Source organism: Heloderma suspectum, chromosome 5 (assembly GCF_057233095.1).
Source record: "Heloderma suspectum isolate Gila_16-S chromosome 5, 16-S_ref, whole genome shotgun sequence".
NCBI classification, from domain to species: domain Eukaryota; kingdom Metazoa; phylum Chordata; class Lepidosauria; order Squamata; family Helodermatidae; genus Heloderma; species Heloderma suspectum.
In genome coordinates, this window is record NC_139462.1 from 232,966,411 (window position 1) to 232,994,090 (window position 27,680).

Here is a 27,680-nt window from a genome sequence, read left to right on the forward strand (position 1 = left end):
CAGCCCTCGGTCTGAGGGGTTCGCCCCCCGCCCCCATTGACGCAGCGAGGAAGGATTTTTCTCCCCAAAGCATTCGCTAAGGGAGCTCGCCAAGGCCTCTGTGGAGGTTCAAGTACGACGTGTCCACGGGGTCAGCCCAGTCCACGGTCCACAGTCTAAATGACCGAAACCCGCAAAAATGATTTACAACCACACGAAACACGATGAGATATGATTTGCAACCCTGTCGGGTGTCAGTGCTGATTCCCTCCTCCACCCGCAGCCTATTTGTCATGTTTTGTTCTGGTTTACATGTCCTGCTTCTACCGATAGTTTATAATGGAGGGCTCAGCTGACACCCCCCTCCCCACCATTGTACAGCCCACTTGCAGGCAGTGAAACGGAGGGGCCATTTTGGAACTGCGGGGGGATGACTGTGGTTTGGGGAGGGGCAAAATGTGCGAGCAGCTCTGGTCAGCTAGCAGCTGCCATTGTATCCCCCCCCCTCCCCCAATGAGAGCCACCAGCCAAGAGAAGTAGCGATCCTCCACTCTGGGGTGTATCGGGGTCCCAACGGCTGACTCATCCAGCGCTGTCCCCCCTGCCACAATGACCCCCACCAAGGCGTTCTCTCCCCCTGCCCATTTCAGCAGTTTTTATTGAGAAGCATTAAACTTTTCCCTCGATGAAGCCCTCCCTTGAAATGCATTGGGAGCCACATTGATTGTGCAGCCATCTTTTCCCCTGTCTTTCCTCGCCCTACCTGGAAACGCCAGGGATTGAACCCAGGGCCATTTGCATCCAAAGCAAGGTGCCCTACCAGAGGTACAGCCTCGCCCCTCATTGCTCAGCAAGACTCAAGACGTTCTTCTAATGTCTGCTACCATTACATTTTAGTGCAGACTCTGCACTAAAACATTCATTTCAGGATTTTTGGTATTCGGCCAAGTTCCAACATGATGCCAGGGTCTGGATCTCAGTTTTGTCTGAACGGTTCATCTGGAGCCCAGGGCTGGGAAAGCCAACGAAGCGCTCGTGACCTTTTTGCACACAGCCCACTGGGGACCTGCTGCCAGCCCCAGGGAGGTGGGAAGATGCGTCTACCTGGGCAGGCCCGAAGGAAGCAAGAGCGGCTGTCGAATTCATCGCGGTCACACTGGCCCCCGGGAAGGGCGTTGCGGAGCAAGTCCCGGCGGCGGAAGGTCACGCCCAGCCCACACGACCGGCTGCACTCGCTCCACATGCTCCAAGGAGACAAGATGCAGTCCACTGGCGGAGAAGGGAGAGGCTGAGATCAGCGCAGAGCATGACCACGAGCCGCAGACCAGAGCCCACCCGCCGGAAAACAGCCCGTGTCATTACTGTTGTCGCTGTTGAGGGTGTTGTTATTTCAATTTATGAGTCGCCCTACGGCCGAAGGTCTCAGGGCGACAAATATAATCCAGATAAATACATTACAACCAATGATAAAACACATTAAAACAATTTAAAGAAAAGTTTTAAAAGCAGAAACAATAATTTAAAAAACTTTTAAAAGAAGAGAGAGACATCCAAGCAGCTAAAGCATGGGAAAAGACTATTTTAAAATGCACTGTTAAACATATCATTAAAACTAAAAGGAGCAGCTGTTAAAAATCCCTTTAAAAGGCCTGGGAGAATAAAAAGGTCTTTTTGCCTGACACCAGGCAGACCTCTTTAGCGAAGGCACTCCACAATGTGAGGGCCACCACGGAAAAAGCCCTTGGTCTGAAGTGGGGCCCTTTCGCCAGGGCCAAATCCCAGCCACGCCCCTGTTGCTGAGCACACGTTAATCAAATACGGGGGGGGGGGAATTACCCCCCCCATCCCACCGCACAACATACCGCAGTTGGCCTCATCTGATCCATCCTGGCAATCGTGGCGGAGGTCACACTGCCGCTCCAGCGCCAGGCACTCCCCACTGCCGCAGGAGAACTGCTTGGTGGAGCAGGCGCTGGGGGGCCCCACAGGAGGCAGGGGACCCACGGTGGGGATTGTGGGAGCTGTCGGGCCCCCTGCAAAAAGGACAACATGGAAGAGGAAGGTGAGCTCCAGGCTTGCCGAGACACTGAGAGCAGCAGTGGTGAGAGCCAACTTGTCAATGGCCCAGCCTGGTTTCGGATCTGGGCAACAGTGAGACCGAAATGAGTTTTTCTACATTTTCCAGAATTACTCGTGGCCCCGAATCCACTCACCACAGTGCATCTCGTCGGAGCCGTCCAAGCAGTCCTGCTGGCCGTCGCAGACAAAGGCAGCCTCTACGCAGCCAAACACCTCACAGGTGAACTGCCCCTGCGTGCAAAGGATCCTGGGCAACCCGGGGCCGGGGGTGTGCGAGGGCCCTGCCGGAGGAAAACCACAGGCGCGCATGCGTGTGCTGTAGGGGAAGCGCCCCCTGTCCGGCCAAGCTGCCGGCCTTTCTGAGCCAGGGGTGTTGAGCAATTTTGGGTCCGGGGGCTGCATTGCAATTGCTCCCCCCCACCCCCGGACCAATCCAGCAGGCCAGTTTATGTCAGGTGGCGGGGGGGGGCTCCCCCAAAGCCTGTCCCCTCCCCTGACATCGCCCCTCACCCTCTTTGCCTTTCTCTGTGCTGGGAGTGCTCCCCGCGTACTGGCCAGGCTGGGTGCCTCCTTCGTGCGCCGTCTCAATGGGGACACTGGCGGCACACAAAGCAGAATCCCTGATGTGCTCTCGGACTAGAAGTAACACTGGGGGTTCTCTCCTGCAGAGAGGAGGGGAGGGGAGCGGGCGGGGCTTGGGAGGGAAACCTCCACAGGCCGGATGCCAGAACCCCTCCATGCCTGTTCCAAGCCCTGCTAGTCCCCCTGAGGCTCAGTCTTCAGTTGGAGATGCCAGAGACTGACTGAATTGGGGACCGCCTGGGTGGCCCCTCCTCTTTGGGCCCGGGAGGTCTGGGCTTACAGCTGTGGCCACATGAGGCAGCCTTGCAGGACCCACGGCAGGAGGGAACAGCCCTTGGGTGCAAGCTCCGCCCACATCTGCCTGCCCAGATCTCAGGAGCTGCTTTGGGGCAAGATATGCCGAGCTCTGGTTCCCTCCTCCTCCCAGGAAACTGCATCAAAACCCTTCCTGTTAGCAATGCTATTTGGCAAGCTGGATCTTTCCCACTACTCCTGGCTGGATCTGGCTATCTCTCAGCCATGCTGCCCCCACGCCCCCCATCTTCTCTGCTCGCTTTCCCCCTTGCCATGTGGCCTCAGGACTTGCACGGGGTCATGGAACTGGTCTAATTCCCAACTACTTCACAATGGATTGGGCCACTGCCAGTGGGTGGCCAGGCACCAGCCCCCCCCCCCCCCCCCGTGCAGGGCGTGCCTTTTCCTTGCTCCGGCTCCTGGCAGCACTCAGCACCCCTTTGCTGTCCCGCAGAGCTGGCCCCCAAGCCTACCTGGGAGTGTGGGTCTCAAGCCTGGAGTTCCAGGCTGGTATGGGAAGGTATGGACTGCAGGCAGCCCTGTAATGCCAGGGGGTCCAGTTGGCATGACAGGGGCCAGCCGCTGAGCAGTGGGCCAGAAGAAACCAGGAGTCCCTGGGGACAAGCCAGTGGGGGCGGCTGTCTCTTGGGGCGGCTTGGAAGGACTGATCCCGGGCACGCCCGGCGGAATGCCAGTCCCAGGAGCTGGCGTTGCCCCTGGCTTCACGGATGCTACTCCAGGGTACTGGGACTCCTGTGTCCCGGTGGACGTCGGTGGAAGAGACGCTGCCCACATGTGGGGGGGCCCCGTGCTGGCTGTCCCGGGCACTCTGCCGCTGGTGGTGCTGGTGGAGCTTGTCACTCCCGCTGCAGGCTCCCTCTCTGCGTTGAATTGGACACAAGTGGACACATGTGGGGCAGCAGGGGAGCTGCGTCACAAGCAGGGGTGAGGGGGCACCGCCGTGCTCCTGGAGAAGGCCGACCCTGCCACGCCTCAACCCGCTCCTCTCAAGCACGGCACTCCCTGGCAGCAACAGGTAAACGAGCCGTGGAGCACAGCCACCATGCTAGATGGTGGGTCCAGCAAATGGGCCGGCTCTCCATGGCAGAACCCGTGCATCTGACAGGCTCCCAGTGCCCCTGAGTCAAAGCCTGGCCCCCAACTCACTCCAGGGGCAGCCAAATGCCTCCATGCGCAGGGAAAGGCGCCCACGATACTCGGTGGGTGAAAGGCGCAGGACACGTGCCAAGATGGCTGGGCTCAGCTCCTGCCGCGCTGGAGTGGTGCTGTCGGAATTGCCTTCCAGGACCTGGGAGGGGGGAAGAGGGAGGGCGAGATGAAGAGGTGGGGACGACAAGATGGCGGCCTGGAGAGCGTGTGGCCTGGCGGTCCCCTTCCCAGGGGAAGAGGAGCGCATGGAAACAAGGTCCTTAAACACAGATATAAATGTGTAGGCGCGTGTGGGGTGGGGGGTGAACGGGGTAAGAGTAAGATGCAGCTCTCCCAACTTTGCACATGGGGAAAAGACACCATTAGGTCCACTTTCCCCTGCCCCACATCATTTGGGGGGAGCCCACCAGTGGTGTGATGGTAAGCTTTCAAGTGCAGGCGCTCATCACGACAGTCCCCATAGACACCCCACCCTCCCAAGGAAAATCCAACAACGGCAGCAGCCGTGTTGATCCCCATCACCAAAACAGTTCCGGGAATTTCCATCTCCACCAGGAGCAGGTCTTGTGAAAAGCTGAGGGGTCTCAGCTGCCCGTTCCAGAGCAAGCCCCCCCAGAACACTCTGCAGTGCAATGGGGAACCGTATCTTGCTGCTGCTGGGAAGGTTCACCGTGCCCCGCAACTGAGGACGGCAGCGAAGCCCCGAGGGGACAGAGAAGCTGCGGGGGGGATGTCTGCGTCCCCGCTGCTCAAAAGGTCCCTGTGTGTCACCCCTGGGAGCCCTGGATCTGAGGCCCACACCCACGGCATGTATTTGAAAACCCAGGAATGAAATGCAGGCGACAGTGTGTGTGCGACTGACCCCACTGAATGGCTCTGCTTTCTTTGGGGCAGACGGTCCAGAAAGTCTTTGGGGGTGGGAGGCAGGAGGCACTGACTCGGGGCACGGGACCTGCTGCAGGATAGCAGCGGGTGGAGGCCGGTGGCTCTGATGCCGGCAGGGCGGTGAATCCGCTCCGGGGTTCAGCCAGAACCAGCCACAGCTCTAAAGGAGCTCCACCCCGACGGGGGGAGGGGAAGGCAGGCAGTTGCTGTACCTGGGCCGGCAGGGCTGTTGCCGGGCCATGTCCGGCCCTGGTGTGATTCCGAAAGCGGACCCCGTCGTTGCTGTAGACCAGGCGGTACCGGGAGACATAGCCCCGCGACCGGCCCCCACCTTGGGTGACCACAGCAGTGATGAAGGTGGGCTGGAGGAAGTCCACCTGGAAGTAGGGGCTGGGGTCAGACGGGCGCGGGCTCCACCCGGGCTCCATGTTCTGTCTGGGGAGGGAGAAGCATCAAGGTTTGTTCTGTCCACACTCCTGCGGTGTAGCGGCCGTCATGGGTCAGGGCCCTGGCAGGTGGCGAGACCTGCCCCGGAGGGGCCCCCCCCCGTGCCAGGAGATGGGCGCACGCTTTGCCTTCTTGCCTGAGAATCAGCACTAGAGCAGCCAAGGGTTGGGAAGAAGCTCCACCCTTTGCCCTTTGGGGTCCTTTGTCTGTCTGACACCGCCCTCCCGAAATGCGCTTTCTCTCATGGGGGCAGGGGGGTGGAGTACCTCTGAAAAGTGCTCTGCAGGAGCCGGAGTTTATTAGCATGATCAGCCTACACCAGGGCTGCAGAGCAGCAAGCCTGGAACTCCAGATTGGGCCTTCCGGGCTTCCCCCGCCCCCCCGTCACCAGTCGGGGGGTGGTGGCCCAGCTTTCTGCTCTTTCCCTCCCCACTTTTAGAGGGCAGAAACGCCTCTCTGATGGCTTCGGGGCTGGCAGGAGGAGCTGTGGGCTGAAACAGGCTGGGATCCCTGCTCGTTTTGGCTCAGCCGCTTTGCCTTCGGCCCCTGCCCACCACTAGGGATGCGGCCCCCAGGCTGAAAGCGGCTCAGGACGCCTGACCTGCGTGATGCGGGGGCCTCCTCCAGCACCACGGCTGGCATGGGCACTTCCACGGCCACACGGGAGGCGATGGGCCCTGCTCGGGGCTGTGGAGAGCCCCTGACAGTCAGGTAGACCAGGGGTGCGGAGCCTCAGGCCAGCAGGCCCCTGAGGGCCACGCCCTTTCCCCTGGCCGCTGGGTGGTTCCCGCCTTTTGTGCCATTTCCTCTCCCGTTCAAGAAGGCTGAAATGCCCCTCCAAAGGCCCGGAGCCTGGCGGTCAGAGCTCTGAACTCAGAGATGCTGGTACTTGGAGGGTTGCCCTGCTGCTTCTGCCTCTGGCCCCGCCCACCACTGGAAAATGGCCCCTGAGAGCTTCTGTGGAACGGAATTTGGCCCCCGGGTTGAAGGAGGCTCTGCAACCCTGGAGTAGGGAATAGTGGCCCAGATGAACTCGTGGTCTGACGTGGCAGAGGGTGGGTTCACATCCAGCGGCGCCACCGAGAAACAACCAGATCAGATCTCTTGGCTTCCTGCCGACATTTGCCAACATCCCTCCCTGATCACACCCCAGCGCCTCCCCCGCCATCCAGACTCGCCTACCCCACTCCTCGCTGCTTCCGAAAGGGAACCCTTCACCAATCTATCCCTATGCTCCTACACGCAAGGTGGGCCCAGCTCCACACGGCCTGCTGGCCTCCGGCACTTACACGCTGGGAATGAAGTTGAGCCGCCCAGCGCCAGGGGGATTTCTGTCCTGGTAGGAGGAAGCACTCAGCTGCTGGTGGCGAACGCGCCCGTCTTCCAGGCCCAGGGGTTCACTGCAGGGACCTGGGCAAGAGGGTGCACAATCCCAAATAGTTAGGGGGGACCGTTGCTGCACCTCCGCATCCCCGTGGATGGCACAGCTGTCCCCCACTAAGGTCTCTTGGAACAAGCTCTTCTACGAGGACACGGAAAGCCTTAGCACTCCTAGAGCAAAACACTTCGTATACATTATTCTAGTAACCGTTACAACAGCCCTGCGAGGTAGGCCAGGTTTACCACTGCCCCTGTATTACAGGTGGGAGGAAAAGGAAGAGGCAAGACCAAGGTCATCGAGGGAGTCAATTGTTGAGGTGGGATTCGATCCACAGACATCCGGACTCACACTCAGCTGCCACAGCACATCAGCTCATCCACTGAGTCACACGGGGCAGCAGAGACAATATCGGGGAGCCCCTTGGGGAATGAGAGCTGCTTGCTATCGATCTGGGAGGGGTTGCAGAAAGTCCCCTGGGCAGATGAGGGTTGTGGGGAGAGGTGCACAGTACCTGGTGGGGTGGGAGTGAAGCCCTCAGGAAACGGGAACACCTGAACAGATGGAGAAGGAGAGACTGTTTTTATTTATTTTCATTTTAAATGCTTATTTATTGCACATGTTAACTCATTCTCTGGGAGCTTTGCCAAATTTAAAATCATAAGCACTTGAAATCTAAACATCGCACTGATTAAGCCCCACGCCGCGGGATGAACGAAGCGGGGGAAGCAAAAGCAGCAGCAGCCACACAATGCCCACAGCAGAGAACTGAGCGCTGGCTGGTGATTTCAAAAAGTCTGGAAAATGCTCTGAGACGGCCATGCTGGCTGGGAGTGATGGGCATTGCAGTCCAGCAGATTGGGAGGGCGCCAGGTTGGGGAAGGCCGGCTTATCTTACCTGGGCCAATGAGCAGCCCGGGGTGACTGCAGCACAGGTGGCCTCCTGCACCCAGGAAACAGCCAAGCGCAGGGGTTCAGCTGGTGTGACAGCAGGCGGGTTCAGGCTGCCGCCCCCCAGCAGCACCGTCAGTGCAAACTCACGACGACACGGAAATTTACCCCCAGACACCCCCCCCACACACAAAATGACCCGCATGGCTCTTTGGGCCCCCAGCACATGGTGGCATTTGGCCCCTCCCCACCACCGCTGCACGCCAGGCCGCCCCAGAGGTCTGCGCTACTTATTCATGAGACGCATCTCCTTCCTCTCTTCCGAGGGGTTCACGGTGGCAAACATTTTGCCCTCTGAGGAAAGTCAGATGGAGCGGGGGGGCGGGCTGTTCCAAGGTCACTCAGCAGTGCCGGCTACATGTTCTGGGGGCCCTTGGGCAAGACCCCCTCAGGGGCCCCCTCCGTCATGGACGCTGCCTCCATCGTGGTCACCATTGACCACCATTGTCACCAGTGGCTCCTCCTCCTGATCACCTGCTTGGCGTGGCGTGGCTTGCTGTCTGGGCCACAGCAAGAGGTCGGAGGAGAAGCAGGTTGCAAAGACAGAGGAGGAGGAAGCCCAGGACCCTCTTGTCGAGGGGGACCTGGCCTGGCCCATGCCCGACCGTGCCTACTCGTGACATTGCCCTTGGCACCCAGTGAGCTTCCTGGCTAAAGGGAGATTTGAACACAGGTCTCTCCGATCCCGGTCCAACTTTCTAACCACTTCACACCCTCCCACAGCCAGATGTCCCTGGCAAGGTGCGTTCTCAGCCGCCAGCCCGCTCCTCTCCCAGCGCCTGTCCTCGGCAATCTTCTTGCCTGAGTCGTGTGGGGCACTGAAGGTCTCAGCGACGGCTTCTCCGGGCTCCATGGACTGCAAGAAACATTGCAAGGAGTTCTGTTAGTGGCCTTAGAAGTGGGGAAGGGGGAGGGAGAAGCAGGGGAGGCCTCCCTGAGCAAACCAGGGGAGCTCACATCACAAGACAGATGTGCCCCTGGACATGGGGTGGGGGCTTCCCTGCTACTCCTTTCGCATCCTGGGATGAAATAAACGAATCCAGGGTAGAGAAAAGCTGCAGTTTAATTGGCAAGGCTCTGAGTTCCATTCCCTGACATACCACACAAAGGCTGGACCCTGGTACAGAACTGGGCTTCCTAAGAACCTAAGGATTAACAAAACAGGACTCTAGTCCTCATGGATAAGGAAGGCAAAAACTTATATGTGATGCCTACCAAAGGCAGAGCTCAACAGTTTAGTCCTCAGGGAACGTTTGCATGAAAATGGGGCCGCTTCCTCTGACCGCGCAGTACCTGACAGTGCCGGCTGGGGGCGCTTTGCTTGCAGGCACACAGCCGATCTCATCGGAGGCATCGGGGCAGTCGGTGACCCCGTTGCATCTCTGGGACGCCTCGATGCAGACGCTGGATAAAGCACAGCGGAACCGTCCAGGCGGGCACCGCCCCGGGACGGAGGGCTCTGGTGATGGGGCGACTCCTGCCGAGAGGACACAGAGCAGAGATGTGGTCAGGAAGCCATGGGCTGGCAAGCTTCCGCAAAAGGATGTTCCAGCTAAATCTGGGGTGGGGGAGGCTGTGGAGAGGGCAGCCCATGGAGCTCACGCCAGAGGCAACATGGTGGGGCTGCCCCACCAGAGGAAGACTACCAAAACCTGATAGCAAGCAGCCCCCCTGCACTGCCCACTATCCCAGCTTTGTGCCCCAGCGGTGGTGTGTCTAGCAGGGAGCTCTTTTGGCTCTGCTTTCTTCTATGTCAGACAGGGCCATCACTCTGTTTCAAAACAACTTGGTTGATCAGTCGTACAAGTTTCGGCCAACAAACTCAGGGATGGAGAACATCTGGCCCTCCAGATTTTGTTGGGCCATTTCCCCCCTCCCCTTTCCTTTTTTCCTTGTATGTCGTGTCTTGTTAGAATATCAGCCTGCCGGGGTCGGGGGGGAACCGTCCTGTTTTGCTGATCGTTTGTAAGCTGCTCAGGGAGACTTTTTGGCTGAGGAGCAGGATAAAAATACTCCAAAAAATAACGGTACTCCCATCATCCCTCATCATGGGCTGTGCTGGCTGGGGAGTTGATGGGAGTTGAAATCCAACAAAACCAAGAGCGCCACACATCCTTCATCCCTGAATTGATGGATTCATCCAGTGGCATAAATTCACCTCAGTTTTCCTGAAGCAAAAAATAATAATACTATCTTTGTGTTGGGTTCTATCCTGAGAGCCAGTGTGGTGCAGTGGTTAGGGTGTTGGACTGGGACTGGGGAGATGTGGGTTCTAGTCCCCACTCGGCCATGAAGCTCACTGGGGGACTCTGGGCCAGTCACTGACTCTCATCCCAGCCTACCTCACACGGTTGTTGTGAGGATAAAATGGAGAGGAGGAGGGCCATGTAAGCTGCCTTGGGTTCCTTGCAAGAGGGAAAAAGGCAGGATATCAATGTAAATGTCATAAATCTATCTGTACATTCAGCCAGGACCTCTTCCCCAATGGCTTCATATACACTTGCTGTGTGCACTTGCAAACACCTAGCAATTACATTTATATCTTGCTTTTAATTCAAGAAGCTCCTGGTGGTAGACTTCCGGCCGGAGCCATGTCATCCTGGCAGTGACTTCCGGAGCTCCGCAGGTTGCTTATCTCAAACAGCTATGAAAAGGTTGAGAAACCTTTTTATCTTCCCCTGGAATTAAAAGGGGAATCTTACAGTACCATCCGGTTGAAATCTTGGAAGAACAGCTGCCTCTGTGGAGGAGCAGGGGGGCTGGAATCTAAGGTCAGTGGCCGGAGTATCATCTACTGAACGCTGTTTGAAACTCCGACGCAATTAGGAGACTACAAGAATGACGAGTTCTAAAAAGTATTTGTGAATTTAAACTACCAGCAATATCTGGGGACTGGCAATTAAATCTAATTAGGCATTTGTTTTTTCTGTTTCTGCAGTTATACTTGTTTGCTGTGCTTTTGGAAGTGGAGGATGGCAGTATCAAAGGGAAAAAAGAAAGGTCTGGGAACGCCACCTACCCCAATTGCTCCCTCGGCAAAAGTTTCTAGAAATGCCGGAGGTGAAGAGGAGTTGCTTGCTTTGATAAAAACTATGTCTTCTCAGCTATCAGTGCAGTCAAAGAAGCTTGAAACAATCCAGGACTCAATCACTGCCCTTCAAGGGGCAGTGGATTTATTTATTTATTTTATTTATTGCATTTATACCCCACCTTTTTTCCTCTTGCAAGGAACCCAAGGTGGCTTACATTATCCTCCTCCTCTCCATTTTATCCTCACAACAACAACCCTGTGAGGTGGGTTGGGCTGAGAGTGTGTGACTGGCCCAAAGTCACCCAGCGAGCTTCCATGGCCGAATGGGGACTAGAACCCGGATCTCCCAAGTCCCAGTCCAACACTCTTGCCACTACACCACACTGGCTCTCATTAATTAATATCTCCCTTCAAAAGATGGAATTGAAGGTTAATGCTCTCGAAGATCGGATTATTGCTCATGAAACTGCTATGCAAGCGTCTCACAATATTTTGTCTGCTCGAATTTCCCAATTGGAGGCTTTTACATGCAGAGCGAACCTTCGTATTCTTGGTATTAAAGACTTGGCTACTGATATACATATGGCTGAATTTATGGATAAACTCTTGCATGAGTTATTGGTTTTGCCATCTGATTTTCTACTGGATATTGAGCATGCATGTCGTGTTCCTGGCTTAATACATGGCACTAAAGGGACTTGTAGGACTGTTATTGTTCAATTTTCACGAGTTTCTACAAAAAATTATCTTATGCGTCTGGCAAGAGAATGAGGTGAGCTTAGGTGGGGACCAGCAAATGACAAGATTATGCTCTTTCCTGATTATACTACAGAAATTGCTGACAGAAGAAGGCAATTCACCAAAGCCAGAAGTTTGGCAAAGCAAAATAACCTGCAGTATCATATTAAATATCCTGCTACATTTTGCATTCTTTTTGAAGGCCAAATGAAAAAGTTTTTAAATCCTGAGGCGGCGGAATCATTTCTCATTGGTATTAACATTAAAACAAGGGAACCAACTTTCTCAGCCTCCTGAGCTGGAATTTAGCCATTTTTACTGTTCCTCTGAAGCTCTGTTTGGGGTTTAGCTGATAGGATGTCTGGGAAGTTTGCCAGGCTAAATGTTTGCATATTTCTGTTTTCTTTCTCCTTTGTGTGTTGTATTGTATAAATTCTTGTTGGTGTACACATACAAATATATTTTTAGATACGATATTACTTAAAATAAATAAATGGTTTGTTTTTACTTTTTACTTTTATCCTTTTCTTAAACTTTTTTTCTTTTTAATTATCACTAGTATTATTATTACTATCATTATTATGGGATTATGATTATTTCTTGTTGGTTAAACGTTTAGTGTTTACTAATATGTGTCAATGGAATGGTAATATATGGCTAATGGAAATGGACTGTTTGCTTCGGTTTATCTTCTGTATATATAAGTCAAAAATTGTGTGTGGGTTTGTGGCTGGCTGCAGGGCCATCTGTAACGCAGGGAATAAGGGGGAGCTGCCCTGGGTGTAATCACATCTGTGTGAGGTAGGCTAGGGTGAGAGATACTGACTGACTCCAGGTCACCCAGTGAGCTTCATGGCTGAGTGGGGATTTGAACTGGGTCTCACTGGTCCTGGTCCTGCACTCTAACCATTACACCATACTGTCACGCAGAACCGCTGCTCTATGTTCTGAAAGCCATCCTGGTTGGAAGGACAGGACTCCTGGTCCCCCACCCCCGCTGCTACTCACCACAGCGCAGCTCATCGGAGAAGTCCCCGCAGTCGTTGAACCCATCGCAGATGGCACCGTCGGGCCCAGCTGGGACACAGTGCCCATTCTGGCACTGGAACTCGCCCGTCCAGCAAGGCCTCCAACCTGGGGGCGCCGTTGGCATCCCAGGTAGCTCTGGGGACACTGAGGGAGGGGGAAGGTGTTTGGGGGGTCAAAAAGGAAGGCTGTGAAGAAGAAAGCGGAGCAGCACCTTCCAGGGAGTCCGACACGAGGGCCTTTCCTCAGTCTTTCCTTTGATTTCTCCCCTGCCACCAACTACTTGGTCCCGACTCCAGCCCATTGCTTCTCCCCTCATCAAGTCCCTGAGCCAGTCTTACGGGGGTGCCACAAATGCACTATCTGAAGCCAGTCTTAGGGTGGCCCTCAGAGCCACGGTTCTTCATAGCAGCCAGGGACGTACAAAGACAATGGACACGGAAGGGCCACGGAAATACACGGGCTCCTTCTGAATGGACGTAGGGAGGCTGCCTCTTTGTACAGGGCATGGTTAAACTGTGGAATTCGCTACCAGGAGATGTGCTGATGGCCACCAGCTTGGATGGCTTGAAAAGAGGATTCCAGAAATTCATGGAGGAGAAGGCCATCAGTGGCTACTAGTCCTGATGGCGACAGGCTCCCTCCAGTATAGAGGCAAATAAGCCTATGTCCACCTGTTGCTGGGGAACATGGGCAGGAAGGTGCTGTTGCCCTCATATCCTGATGGTGGGTTTCCCATTGAGGCAGCTGGTTGACGGCTGTGGGGACAGAACACTGGACTAGACAGGGCTTTGGTCTGACTCCGCACAGCTCTCCTTCGGTTCTTAAGAAGAGCCCTGCTGGATCGGTCCAAGGGTCTATCTACTCCAGCATGTTTCCTGTTTGCCACAGTGGCCACGATGCCCCCATGGGAAGTCCACGAGTGGGAGATGAATGCACGAGCACCACCTCCTCGTGCTCCCCAGTCACACCTATCCATGCTTGCACAGCTGACAGCAGCATTCGCCTCCTCAGCTAGCCCTCCCTGCCTCAGAGACAAGAGGAGAGTAACAAAGACAAAGAGGCTTCCAGTTTTCTGGCAGGTGAGGTTTTGGCTCCTTGCCTGCTGGCCTACGCCCCTCCACTCTTCCCCCTCAAACCAAGCAGCTGACCAGTGATTAGGGATTACAGCAACAGCTTTGCATGGTATTGTGTATTAAATACACCTCTGCTTTGAATACTTTCTGCCCGGCGTGCGCGTGTGCATGCACGTGCGCGCGCACACACACACACATACACACACACAGCTCCCTTGAACTCAAGCGCTGCCTTCTTGAGCCCTCCTGCAGTGCACCTTGAGTCTGGTACAATCTGACAGTCATACCCCATTCACACACCCCTGAGTCCAGGGCCGGCCCTACCATGAGGCAGAGTGAGCCCACCACCTCAGGCAGCTGATGCTGGGGGGCGGGGGGGGGGAGCAGCTGCAAGACAGTGAAGTGCAGAGCTGTGTGTGTGACTTGCCCTTGTGCCCTGACACTGACTGGCAGCTGACTGAGCTAGCCTGCGGCCTTCAGGTGTGATGGAGGATGCTGTTCTGTCAGCAGTGCTGAGGTAAGTTTCGACTGCCAATCGGGTCAGCTTCAGTACATGGAATGCGGGGTGGGCACCATCTTGTCCTTTAGTGCATGGAATTGGGGGTGGGGAAGGCACCATCTTGTCCTTCACCTCAGGCACAAAAATGCCTTGGGCCGGCCCTGCTTGGCTCCCCAACGCCAACTTCTGTCGCCTTCCGTGCCCCACCAGAATGATACATTCCAAGCCCTACCTTTCCCGCAGCCCAGCATTTCCATGCGCAAGAAGATCCCATTGTGGAAGTCGCGGGGCAGGATGCGGACGTGCTGGGCATGGACCATGCGCTGAAAGGTTCGGACCACAGGGGCTGAGTCATCGGAATTCCCCTGGAAGAGCTAGAGGGAGGGGAGGGAGGGGGAGGGGCAGTTGAAGGAGGCCTGTCATCTGAGGGGGCACGCAAGAGCGCTTTGAAACGACAAAGCCCAGGACGGGGCACACGCCAGGACCTGCATGCTCCAAACATGCTTGTTCACGTGGAGGTCCCCCATTCCGATGGCCTCTGAACGGTCCTGCCCCCTGCCTTAAGAGACCCCAGCCATCACACCCGGACTAGCCAGTGCCAGATTCAGCCAAAACAAAAAGAAAGGAACATCTCTCCAAATGAACTGGGTATGCAAATTGCCCCTCGCTTTCACAATTTACAGCCAGCCTGGTTTTATGACAGGAAATCCTGAGTTTTAGCACAGGGTTGCCTTGCCTCATTGAGCGAGCACCAGAAGCTGCCTTCTCCCAGGTCTGCGTGGGCGTGGGTGTGGGTGTGCACATTCCCGCTAATCTCTGTGGGAGGGATGCATGACATTAAGGCTGTATGAGATTAAGCTGGAGGCCGCACGCAGCCTGTGGGCATCAGGTTCCTACCAGCCAGCTCTAGTCCAATGCTGTCTACTCTCGCCTGGCTCCCCAGTCTCTCAGGCAGAGAAGGATCTCCTTCCCATCACTTGATCCTTTGGACTGGAGCAGCTGCCAGGGACTGACCTGGGACCTGCTGCATGCTACGGTCCCTCGCACAGTTGTATCCACAGAAACTGCAGTCACAGACACAGGTACACCAGAGGCGTGCCTCTGTAACCCTGCCCTCGCCTGGGGGCTTCCATCTCCCTCAGCAGCCCACCCACCCACATTCTCTCGAGACGACATGGGATTGGTACCTTTGGCACAGGCACAGTGCCCGTGGAAGGCACCTCGCGGTAGTCGTGCCACGCCACACCATCCAGGCTGAACTGCAGGAAGAAGCTGGCCACGTAGGCGTCCGAGGATCCAGCCCCTTGAACCACCACTCCTGCAGAAAGACGCAACAAGGCCCTGAGCAGCTGGTTCAGGGAACAGCTCCTGGCCTGCGATGCGTGCAATAACGTGGAGGCGTGCCATCCCAGAGCCCCTGGGTGCGGCCAAAACCTAAGGAAGTGTGTTTTAGGTTCTGTGTCCCCACGGATTTGCCATTTTGTTTAGGGGTCACGGGAGCAGGCACGATGGGGGTGAAGCCGCAAGCGCACAGGCCAATTTGGTCATGCTGTAACTGACCCTTTGCAGCGCGATGGGGAACTCCTGTTGGCAGAAAGCTGGATCTCACACACACGCCCACTCTGCAGGCTGAATGATGTCAGGGAGTCAAGTTTAAAGCCTGCCTTGAATTTCTGGCTGTTCGGACAAGAAGGACCCAAGCAAGAAACTCTGGACAGATGCTAATGACCATACTGGCTGAGAATGATGGGAGGTGTAGTCCAACCATGGAAGAGAATTGGGCGGGGCAGTCAGAAACCGTTGCCATTCCATTGCAAGTCACCTCGAGATCTACCATTGGATCCCAAACCACTTCCTCCCTGCGCTTGAAGTCCACAGCGTGCCACCTCCAGGGCGGCACCTACCTGTCAGGTTTCTGGGCTCCCCCAAATCCACCTGCAGGAAGGGGGGCCGGGAGAGCAGCTCTGGATACACATCCACTTGGGGGCCCCAGCCCTGTAAGTCTGCGTGGGGCAGGAGGCGGTTGAGGCGAGCGGCGTGAGCTGGGTTCTCCGGCTGCTGGGAGGAGGCGCTGAAGCTGGCATCTGGCAAGGAGGCGATGCCCAGGGGGCCGTAGCAAAGGTCTGCGGTGGGCACAGAAGGGTGTGTGTGTCAGGACAGCCTCTGGCATCCTGTCCATCCTATTTTTGAGGTGTCCCCATTTATTAGGATAACTCTTCACCCTTTTCCACTCCACCAAATATCCCATTTGCTCCAGATCTTGTTTGTGAAATCGTCCCCAAACGTATCAGTGACATATTAACAGTTTGGGCTCATTCTTCCTGCCCCTTTTCCTCACTGCCGCTCCATCTTGAGATGAGGTGGCTGAGATATGAATCCTGAAACCCCCAGGTCCAAGGGACGATCTATCACAGCTGGTGCATCCCTGCCCAGCACCTGTCCAGACTCTCTCCATGGCTCAGAGGCTCAAAGAACTAGGATTTTCTTATGGTTGAATCTAAATCCACCTCTCTTTGGTTTAACTGCTTTTTGTCCTGCCCACAGCAAATAGTTCAGTTGATTTCATTTTTATGCTACCTTTTTATTTATTTGGTCACTTTATAGACTGCTTGACTACATCTAGCAAGTGATCCCGAAGTGGTTTACAACGTAAATGTTTAAAATACAAAATGTCCACAGTTAAAACATTTAAAAAGAGAATACAAAATGTCTCTGTTAAAAACATTTATTGGGGGTGGCGGGCGGGGGGAGTCTTTCAATTAAAACATTTAAAATCAGAGAAGTAACAATCAACAAACTGGGCAGCGCAATCAGTCGGGGAAGGCCTGAGCGCAAAAGACTTTTGCCTAACACACACTGCAGTTGGCCCCTCCCGCATGTCCCTTCTCATATAACGCCCCAAGGCAGTTCATACAAAATGCCTGCCATTGCAAAATATGACACAGTCATCAATGCTGCTTAGGAACCTGCCTTATACTGAGTCAGACACCCCCCCCCCCATCTCACCCAGGGTTTGACACTGGAAGAACTGGCAAGGAGTCAGATATGAACGGACACAGTGTCCTATATGCCGTCTGAGTGCATAGAGACATGTTTGGCCTAACCAGCAGCTTCGTAGTTAATTCGGGAGGCCTCTCACACAGGCCAGCAATTTACAGCTTCACCTTGAAGCTGTTTTGGCCAGCTGGAAGATCTCATCCTGGGAGATAAGTTTCACTTCCTGTAGGAAGGAAAGCACCCCCCCCCCCATCCCCTTGTCAGCTCCTTAACTAGAGAGATGCTCGGAAAATCCATCCCGTTGGCTTTGCTTGTTGGTCTCGCTCCAAAGGGAAACGCGCGTGCTACCAGCCTGGAGAATTTGCTGGTTCTAGGGGAGCACCTTGGACTCTGTGGGGGCCCCAGAAATGTGGCAAAGGACTGCTGTGTCAACTGATGGGACTGGAGCTTTCTCTGCATATCCTTTCTGTCGCCATTGATCATCTGTGTGTAACCAATCACCTGTTAAACTGATCCAGCTGAGACTTTGTCTCACTGTAGCACCCACGAATCTGGTTTGATTGGGACCTAAGTAAATCAGGCTCCCAAATCAAGACACCCAGGATTGTCGACACTGACTGGCAGCTGACTGAATTCAGGAAATGAGATCAGGCCCCTTGACACCCCCTCCTTCATCCCGGATTATGCAACGGCAGGGCTGCTGCTACCCCTCGCCTGCCAAAGTGGGTGGAATTCAGAGCTCATCTGCAAACCAAAACTTTGAAGCAGGTAGGACTGGAACGGGGGAGGCTCCTCCCACTGAAGGGGCCAATGGTCAGGGCTTATGGGAGTTGTAGTCCAGAATGCCTGCAGGGCACCAGCTCGCCTGCCCCCGGCATTAGGCACGATGTGTGGAGACTCACCTCCGAGTGGCGGCAGGGGGAAGGTGCTGAGTGGTGGAGCGGTGGTGACGGCAGCTGGGCTGGACACCGAGGGTCCCAGGGGTCTGGCGGCTGGCAAAGTGGGCACTGCGGTTCGGTTCTCACCTGAATATGATGGAAGCAGGAGGCCACATTACAGCAGCAGTGTAGAATCCCTTTCAGCCTGAGGGCGAAATTTCGCCTTGGAGAAGCTCCCTGACCACCACGTCTCCAAAATGGAAAGCAAAAGGGGCAGGGCCAAAAACAGCAACATACTTGAGCTTAACACTCTTCCTGCCAGTGGCCAGGAGAGGCATTTCAACCCTTCAGAATGCAGGAGAAAATTGCAGAAAAGCTGGGAAACCAGCCAATGCTAAGTGGTTGGGGCTAGGGGAAGTGGGTGTGGCCACCTGGAGAACCCCACAGGGTCAGATTGTGACCCCCAGAGGGCCAGACTTGGCCCCTCGGTCTGACGTTCTGCACCCCTGTGTTAGATCCAGCGCCATTGGGTTGTATCTAATGTTAGTCTAACTTAATCCCCATTCATTTCAGTGGGTCAACTCTAAGTAGGACTAATGCTGGATACCACCCATGGAGTTCAATGGGGCTTACACCCAGATAAATACAGCCCCAAGGTTTGCACACACACATGGACACACGGATGTGCACCAGACAAGATGCATCCATCCTCCGCTTGGAGATTTAACTTCTATCCAGATACTGTCAGGGCGGCGCTAAACCCCGCAAAACAAGCAGTCCAGTAATTCACGCAAATAAGAGGTGAACAAGGCATCCCCAAATGGCCAGAGACAGAGATGTACCAGGGACCAGAAAATAGCTCATTAGGGCCAGCCAGAGCATATGGTGTGGGAAGGATGGGGAAATTACACGTATTTACATTCACAGCCCAGCTTATTCTGCACTCAAAGCAACGAACGATTCGAAATCACAGCACACACAAACGCCTAGGCCCCGGAGAAAGTACGCAGCAGGGCCTGGCTGATGGGGGTGGAGGGAGGGATACAGGGTTTGTGTGTCCCCAAGCTTGGGGGGCTCACCGGCCTCCATGCAGTAGCAGCAGATGTCTCCTCGGCCCTCCACCAGGACTCGGCCCTGCAGGAGAGAGGGGCGAGCGTCAGTAAGGCAGTCAGCGCATGCCCAAAGGCCCCCTCCCCACTGGTTCACGGAAGAGGTGGCGGTGGAGAGTGTGCTGTGCTCACCTCAGGGCAGGCCACTGTGCTGTAGGGACAATACTGGGAACACTGCACTGTCAGGTTGGGCAGGCACTGGCACACCTGGCACTGCCCCGAGCGCCAGCGGTCGCCCATGGCGTGGGCTCGGCCATGGTGCTCACACTCCTCGCATGGCTCCGTCTGGCACCTACAAAGGAGAGCGGGGGCGAGGGGAGGTTGGTCCGCGGGAGCTCACAGGCACCACACCAATGGGGAAAAAGGACAGGGGGAGCAAGTAATGGCACAATTCACATCACATCCAGGTCCCATTCCCACTCCTTTCTTGGGCTGGCAGATCTTGGCTATGTCTGTTCTGTAGGGAAGCACGAGAATTTAATTTCTGTTCACAAGTCATGCAAAAATGTCGCGTTCCCATCCCAAAGGCAAGTGTGAGCAGGAGCTCACACTTGCCTTTGACGAGAAATGTTTACAAATTCCCGAATTTGCACTGCGTTCGAAAAATGCATATTTTTAAAAAATGTGCACTTTGAAATGCACATTTTTTCAAAAAGCATGCATTTTCACGGTATAGTTAATGGGAGGAAAGTGTGCACTTTGGAAAAATGTGCACAGAAGTGTGCACTTTTCCTATTTCAACGAGCTGAACACCAGGTTGAAATAAAAAATGGGAGCAAGACAAAATGAGCTTTGACATGATTTTTGGAGAATTTAAGCGAGCTTGAAAATGGCTGGTTCTCTCATCCCTACTATTCTGTCTCCCCAACACAGAAACACCTGATTCTGCATTGGGCAAATATCCCCAGGAAGCTCATTCCAAGCTCTGGAAATGGGACGTGCCTACGTATTCATGCCTGGCTTGGGGCAGGGGGAGACCGGGTCCCACCCCCTCCCAGCCCTCTATGGGTTTTCTGTTTGTTTGCTTTTCCCACGATTTTTTAAAAATAAAGTTAAAAAAATATCGAGGCAACAAAAAAAGAAGAGGATCATGGAATCATGGATCATGGAATCATGGAATAGTAGGGTTGGAAAGGGCCTACAAGGCCATCGAGTCCAACCCCCTGCTCAATGCAGGAATCCAAATCAGAGCATCCCTGACAGATGGCTGTCCAGCCTCGTCTTGAAGGCCTCCAGTGTGGGAGAGCCCACCACCTCCCCAGGTAATGGGTTCCATTGTCGTATTGCTCTTACAGTCAGGATGTTTTTCCTGATGTTCAGCCGGAATCTGGCTTCCTGTAACTTGAGCCCATTGTTCCGTGTCCTGCACTCTGGGATGATCAAGAAGAGATCCTGGCCTTCTTCTCTGTGACAACCTTTCAAGGACTTGAAGAGTGCTATCATATCTCCCCTCAGTCTTCTCTTCTCAAGGCTAAACATGCCCAGTTCTTTCTGTCTCTCTTCATAGGGCTTTGTTTCCAGTCCCCTGATCATCTTTGTTGCCCTCCTCTGAATCCTCTCCAGTTTGTCTGCATCCTTCTTAAAGTGTGGTGCCCAGAACTGGACACAGTACTCCAGATGAGGCCTAACCAGTGCTGAGTAGAGGGGAACTAGGACTTCCCGGGATTTGGAAGCTATGCTTCTATTAATACAGCCCAAAAGAGCATTGGCCTTTTTTGCAGCCACATCACATTGTTGGCTCATATTCAGCTTGTGATCGACAACAATTCCAAGATCCTTCTCGCTTGTAGTGTGGTTGAGCCACGTATCCCCCATCTTGTAACTGTGCATATGGTTTCTTTTTCCTAGATGCAGAACTTGGCATTTGTCCCTATTAAATGCCATTCTGTTGTTTTCTGCCCAGCGCTCCAGTCTATCCAGATCACTTTGAATTTTGTTTCTGTCTTCCAAAGTATTAGCTATCCCGCCCAATTTGGTGTCATCTGCAAATTGGATCAGCATTCCCTGCACCTCCTTCTCCAAGTCATTCATAAAAATGTTGAAGAGCACTGGGCCCAGGACTGAGCCCTGCGGTACCCCACTCGTTACCTCTCCCCAGTTTGAGAAGGTCCCATTGATAAGCACTCTTTGAGTCCGATTCTGTAGCCAACTGTGAATCCACCGGATCGTTGTTTCATCTAGCCCACTTTGAGCTAGTTTGCTCATCAGGAGATCATGGGGCACTTTGTTGAAAGCTTTGCTGAAGTCGAGGTATATGATGTCTACAGCATTCCCACGGTCTACAAGGGAGGTGACTTGATCAAAAAATGAGATCAGATTTGTCTGGCAGGGCTTGTTTTGGATAAATCCATGTTGGCTTCGAGTAATCACGTCATTGTTTTCAAGGTGCTTCCAGATGGATTGCTTTATCATTTGCTCCAGAATTTTCCCAGGGATTGATGTCAGACTGACTGGTCTGTAGTTCCCAGGTTCCTCCTTTTTACCCTTTTTGAAGATAGGGACAACGTTAGCCCTCCTCCAGTCATCTGGCACTTCACCCATCCTCCATGATTTCTCGAAGAGAATAGACAGCAGTTCTGAAAGTTCTTCTGCCAGTTCCTTTATTACTCTAGGATGCAGTTCATCTGGCCCTGGAGATTTGAACTCATTCCAAGTCATTAGGTGTTCCTTGACCATATGCCTGTCGATCTCAAGCTGCAATCCTGCCAGTTCAGCCTGTACTTCGCCTTTGCCAGGGGGGTCATAGACCCTCTTTTAGGAGAAGACCGAGCCAAAGTAGGAATTGAGCACCTCTGCCTTTTCTTTGTCATCTGTTATCGTTTTGCCATCCTTATTTAATAGCTGAACCACCATTTCTTTCCTCTGCCTTTTATGATGCACGTAGCTGAAGAAAGTCTTTTTGTTGTTTTTAGCATCCCTTGCTAACCTCAGCTCATTCTCAGCTAGGGATGGGGGAGAATTTCTCCCCGAAACTTTGGGGGGCTGAGCGCCAACGCATTCGGTCCTCCGAAGGTTGTTCGGGAGAACTTCTCCGCCCCCCCCCCGGGATGGGACTTACCTTTCACGAATCTCCCTCCCGGAGGCGGGTCCTGGCGGCGGTTTTTCCGTTGCCCTTATTTTCGCCGTAGTCTACGTAAATCTTTACGTAGACTACAGGGACCAAATAAGGAACGCGAATGGCGGCTCCCTATGGGGGCCGCCATTTGCGTACGCGTTTTTTTTTTTTAAGTCACCCGTGATAGGCTACGTGACGATTAATGTAGCCTATCACGGCTGACTTTGCAGATCTAGCCGTGATAGGCTACGTAAATCGTCACGTAGCCTATCACGGGGGCGTATTTTTTTTTAAAAAACTTTTAATTTCGCGGCCGGGCGAGGCGAGGAGCCTCCTCCCCCGCCTGAATTTCGGCCGGGCGAGGAGGGAAGCCTCCCCCCCCTCGGCCTGAACTTCGGGGGGAGCAGCGAAGCGCCTCCCCCCCACCGCGAAGCAAGCTGCGAGACCAGGTAAGTGACTTTCGTGCACCCCTATTCTCAGCTTTAGCCTTCCTGATGCCATCCCTGCAATTCTGTGCTATCTGCCTGTACTCTTCCTTTGTTACTTGGCCTTCTTTCCACTTCCTATGTGTGTCCTTTTTTGTTTTCAGGTCATCCCTAAGCTTTTTGTGTAGCCACATTGGCTTCTTCTGTTGTCTTCCACCTTTTCTTCTTGTTGGAATTGTTTGTGATTGTGCCTTGAGAATTTCCTTTTTTAAAAGCTCCCACCCATCTTGGACTGCTTTCTCGTTAGTGTCGCTTGCCATGGGACCTTCTTGATCATCGTTCTGAGTTTATGAAAATCAGCTTTCCTAAAATCCAGGGTACGCGTTTGACTACACTCAGCTTTTGCTTCCCTTAGAACCAAGAACTCAAGTACAACATGGTCGCTTTCCCCCAGAGTTCCTGTAACTGCTACTTTCTCCACTAAGTCATCTCTGTTGGTTAGGATCAAGTCAAGGATAGCCGATCCTCTAGTTCCTTCCTCTACTTTCTGTAGGAGGAAGTTATCCGCCACACAAGTCAGGAATTTCCTGGAGGGGCCATGTTTTGCAGAATTTGTCTCCCAACAAATATCGGGAAATATGAACTTGAGCACGCTCCGGGAGAGAGCGCAGGACAGGAAGGCCTGGCGTGCTGTGGTCCATGGGGTCACGAAGAGTCGGACACGACTGAACGACTGAACAACAACAAATTACTACTACATCATGCTTCCTTAAAACATTGGCTATTTGCTTTTCAAAAGTTTCATCCTTGTCTTCTCCTTGATTGGGTGACCGGTAGTAGACTCCGACCACCAGGTTCCTTTTATTCTTTGCTCCATTTATTTCAACCCAGATGCTCTCGATGGGGCTACCAAGCTCCTCCTCCTGTATTTCTGTGCAGAGATATGTATTTTTCACATACAGTGCAACCCCACCTCCCTTTCTGTTCCTCCTGTTCTTTTTGAACAAGTTATATCCTTCAGTTGCTGTATTCCAGTCATGAGAGTCATCCCACCAAGTCTCAGTTATACCTATCAGGTCATAATTTCCCTCTTGTATTAAGAGTTCAAGTTTGTTCTGTTTGTTTCCCATACTCTGGGCATTAGTATATAGACATCGAAGACCATGTGCTTCATGGTCTGGCTTTCTTCCTACATGTGTGAAGACTATTATTGGGCGCTATCAGAGCTGTTCTCTCTGTTGCAGTGCATGCGCCTACGTCCATTGTTACCCCCAACATTACATCTCCCTTCCCTGTAGGATTCAGTTTAAAGCCCTCCTGATGAAGTTCTTCATGCTGTGGCCAAACATATTCTTCCCATCCTTTGTGAGGTGCAACCCGTCCCTAGCCAATATCACGCATATTAATTCAACAAGGTCATTAAAGAAAGAGAGACTCCCACGGATTATCATTCTTGGTCTATCACCAATATGCTTGTGGAAGAGCTGGCTCAGCCTCCCCCAATCTAGTGCCCTCCAGATGTGTTGGACTACAACTCCCAGCATGCCCCAGCCAGCACTGGGAAAGCACCAGATGGGGGAAGCTGCGCTAGACTAAAATAGCCTAAGTAGAAACTGACCATCTAATGAAAGAATGCAAATACAAGTACACCATATACAAGGCATGTGTTTGTGTTATTGTGCGCGTGTGTGCGTGTATGTATTAGTCAGAAAAAATACAGGCATCTATACTTGGTTGGAATTTGATCAAAGGTTCGCAGGGCTTCCACCATGGAAATAAAGGGAAACCACAGTGCAATAAGAGCTTTCTGAAAGCGAGGATTCCTTGCTGTCTGCGCTTGCTGAGCACATCTGCACATCATCAGAGTCTCCCAGGACTGCATCAGCCCGCTGCCCTTTACCTGCCTGCTGAAGGGACTTGCCGTGGCGTGCGACACAGGACTTTGCCGCTGCATTCCGCGGCTCGGGGGCCTCTGTGGACTCACCGGCGGGCCTTGCGGTAGATGCCTCGGCACTGGCGCCCGTTCCCGTGCTTGCTGGGGTTGTTGGGGCTGCGGAAGGACCACTGGATACTCTGTACCCCGCAGGGACCCAGGCAGTCCCCCCAGGGAGACCAGGTCGACCAGCCACAATTCACTGTGGATACAGGCAAAGGGAGCAGGGAGGGAGTTACGGCAGAGCAGACCCTCTGCACTCCTCCCCCAAGTCCCGGACGTGTGGGTCCAGACAATGGCTGAGTTGAGGTGTAGAAAGACGCAACTGCAGAATCTGGGGTAGAGTCCAAAGGGAAAATGCCAGGTTTGGAGAGGCGGGAAGGGGCGCTGCTCTGCCCACCTGTGCACTCTGGGTTTTGCCGGCAGCGCTTCATCTGTCCATCCTGGCAGGTGCAGATCCGACAGTTGACTTTCACCAGCTGGCCAGGCCAGTAGCGGACACCGTCCAGCTGGCAAGGGCATTCCCGGGCACGCACGCACCGCTGCTCGCTGTCCAGGACCAGCCCATCAGGACACCAACAGCCTGGCAGAAGAGACCGGCAGAGGAGGGGCAAAGTCGTTTGGTGCTGATGTGGTTTTCTCTTCGTTTCTTTCTCTTTTTTTCAGAGCATTTTAACATTTTAATATTTTAATATTTTAGAATTTTACATTTAATGTATTTTTAAACTGAATTGATTGTTGTATTTTTGTTTGACTTGAAGAATTCTTTTGTCTTTTAGTGTGTAATTGCATGGTTTTGATACAGGATTTCTTTGTTTTAATGTTATGCCCACGGCCCAGGGATCCCTGGTGGATGAAGGGTGTTTTAGAAATGTTAGAAATGAATAAATAAACAAACTGGGTTGCACTGGTCTGCTGCTTTGTTAGCAATGAATGCATTAAAAACATGGTTGTTCAGGCAGGCATTTGGGGTGGGCTAGGGTAATTTTAGAAATGTGATGTTTTTAATGTTAAATTTTATTGTATAAACTGTTTTTATTGTTGTACATCGCCCAGAGTAGCTGGGTGACCGGCCAGATGGGTGATTAATAAATTAAATAAACAAACAAATAAATAAATAAGCGCACCGAGTCTCATGTCGCCCAGCAACTGACCTAGACGCTGATCCCCAAAGACTGTTTTGCTCACCTGGCCTGCAGGGCCGGTCTTTCTTGCACCTCGTGCGGCTGGAGAGCTCGGCGCACGACGTGGGGCAGGGCGCGCACTTCCGGCTCACCAACTCTCCAGGGCAGGTGGAGGCGTTGAGGCAATCTTCCCGCTGACACATCTCTGCAAGATGGGGCCAAGAGGGGAGGGAGCATGCTGCAGGGGGTCATCTTGGCTGTGCTGCCATGGGCTTGCAAACTCAGCCGTACATGAGGACCTCCCCCCCTTGCAGCACCAGAGAACAGAAACACCCTGTACTCCAGGAGCCTTAGGCCTGGGAGCCAAATCTTGGCCTCCTGGGGTTTCCCAGCTGGCCATGCCCCCTTCCCCTCACCCCACCCCTTCCCCTCAATCACTGATCTTTTGGGGGTTTCCAGATTTTGCAGTTTTTCCCCCTTTCTAGAAGGTCGAAATGCCTCTCCTAAGGCTCAGTTACTGGCAAGAAGAGTTTTCAGCCAAAACATGCTGGTATTTTTGGTCCCACCCCTTTCACCTTTGGCCCTGCCCCCCTTCCTTCAGCCCCGCCCACCACTGGAATGCAGCCCTCGGGGGCTTTCCAAAACTGATTTCGGCCCTTGGGTCAGGCTGCAAGGGAGAATCTGTCACATGGCAAAGGGCAAGGAGAGCTCCCCCACCCTCTGCTCTTATCACATGGTCCCCATCGCCAGCACCTTCTTTGCTCAGAGAAGGGTCCGGTGCCCGCCACCCAGAACTGACTCACGGATCTCTATCGAGCTGGCCGAAGCATCCCCCATCTCTGTGCAGTGGCGTCCCCCATTCTGGGATGGCAGGCATTCCCGGTGCCGGACCACCACCCCACGGCAGTCCTGGGTGCAGTTCGACCACGTCGCCCACTCGCTCCAAGTGCCGTCCACTGCGGAGGAGAGAGGAACAAAGGCCATGGGGCAGAACAGTCAAACTGGCTTTGTGGGAGGAGCGGGTGAGCGGTCCCAAAGACGTCTCCCAGGAGGAGCGACCACCCCGCCTCCCACAAAGGAGGCACCAGGAGCAGCCACGCGGTTTGTTGCTGTGTGAAAGAGTCCATGTGGAGGCGACATTCTCATTCAATGGGTGGAGTGAAGTCCACATGCTACACCACTCTTGACCATCTGCCATCTTTGGGAGGCAGCCAAGCTGGTTTCCACTTGGGAAAATGTCTCCTCTCCGCACTGAAAACACAGTGAGGCTGCTTCTCCAGCAACTGGCGAGCCCGCCTCCAACCCAGGAAGGACCTCAAAGAAGTGGTGCTTCCCAGGGTGGAGGTCGGACGTGAGCAGGGCTCCTCGGTTGCTACTGTTGATGGGCTCCCTGTGCTGACTGGTTTTGTCCTGGGGTCTCCAATGCGGCACCCATGAACACCAGGATGCCCTCAAACACCTCCCTCTGTTCCCCGGACACCCCCTACCACTCCCTCATGGACTGAACTTTTTTGTAATCTTTTTTTTAAACCTGGCATCTGGGGCAGGCTGCAATAGCAGGGCCAGTCTCCAGCCGCCATCTTGTTCCCCTCGGGAAAATGAAGGTGGCGGCTGGAGGCGGGCCCCTGGCCGCCAGGTGACATGAGAAGTAAAGAAAGATAGAAAAAGCCCCACCGCCACCCTGCTGCCTAGCAAGATTAGGTGATGGCAGGAGCCACACGAGGCGAAGGGCATTTGTAGGGGTGGCGGGGCAATTATGAGGGTGGCAGCTGTGGAGATGGGGCGAGAGTGGGGGCATTGGAAAGGAGACTGTGGGCAAGTTAATTGTCTTTTTGCCTCATCAGTTTGCCTTTCTGTGAAATGGGGGCTGTGTTGGAGCAGAAAATCGTGGGTTCAAAGAAGTAGTTTCGTGTTCTAGGGGCCTGACGCACCTCTGCCTTGGACTCGGGTTCTTGGTTAAGTTGCTTCTCTTATAGCCCCATTGGTTTGCCTTTCTGTTAAACGGGTGTTGTGGCTGGCAGCCA

At 53.8% G+C, this 27,680-nt stretch overlaps 1 protein-coding gene across 1 annotated transcript in view; it reads right to left on the reverse strand.

The window, feature by feature from the left end:
- Window positions 1–27,680, reverse strand: part of LOC146345339 (SCO-spondin-like) — a 133,163-nt gene that overhangs the window by 59,835 nt on the left and 45,648 nt on the right. Inside the window, exons 37-60 of the mRNA XM_084859843.1 lie at window positions 26,460–26,612; window positions 25,721–25,861; window positions 24,933–25,115; window positions 24,584–24,734; window positions 19,252–19,411; window positions 19,090–19,144; window positions 18,035–18,157; window positions 16,040–16,258; window positions 15,356–15,453; window positions 14,368–14,509; window positions 12,543–12,707; window positions 9,049–9,242; window positions 8,469–8,621; window positions 7,713–7,850; window positions 6,726–6,958; window positions 6,038–6,136; window positions 5,202–5,424; window positions 4,577–4,786; window positions 4,102–4,243; window positions 3,408–3,957; window positions 2,569–2,720; window positions 2,193–2,339; window positions 1,842–2,012; window positions 1,084–1,248 (exon numbers count right to left, since the gene is read on the reverse strand). Coding sequence (XP_084715969.1) covers window positions 1,084–1,248; window positions 1,842–2,012; window positions 2,193–2,339; window positions 2,569–2,720; window positions 3,408–3,957; window positions 4,102–4,243; window positions 4,577–4,786; window positions 5,202–5,424; window positions 6,038–6,136; window positions 6,726–6,958; window positions 7,713–7,850; window positions 8,469–8,621; window positions 9,049–9,242; window positions 12,543–12,707; window positions 14,368–14,509; window positions 15,356–15,453; window positions 16,040–16,258; window positions 18,035–18,157; window positions 19,090–19,144; window positions 19,252–19,411; window positions 24,584–24,734; window positions 24,933–25,115; window positions 25,721–25,861; window positions 26,460–26,612 — 4,167 coding nt within the window. The remainder of the gene's footprint in view (window positions 1–1,083; window positions 1,249–1,841; window positions 2,013–2,192; window positions 2,340–2,568; window positions 2,721–3,407; window positions 3,958–4,101; window positions 4,244–4,576; window positions 4,787–5,201; window positions 5,425–6,037; window positions 6,137–6,725; window positions 6,959–7,712; window positions 7,851–8,468; window positions 8,622–9,048; window positions 9,243–12,542; window positions 12,708–14,367; window positions 14,510–15,355; window positions 15,454–16,039; window positions 16,259–18,034; window positions 18,158–19,089; window positions 19,145–19,251; window positions 19,412–24,583; window positions 24,735–24,932; window positions 25,116–25,720; window positions 25,862–26,459; window positions 26,613–27,680) is intronic.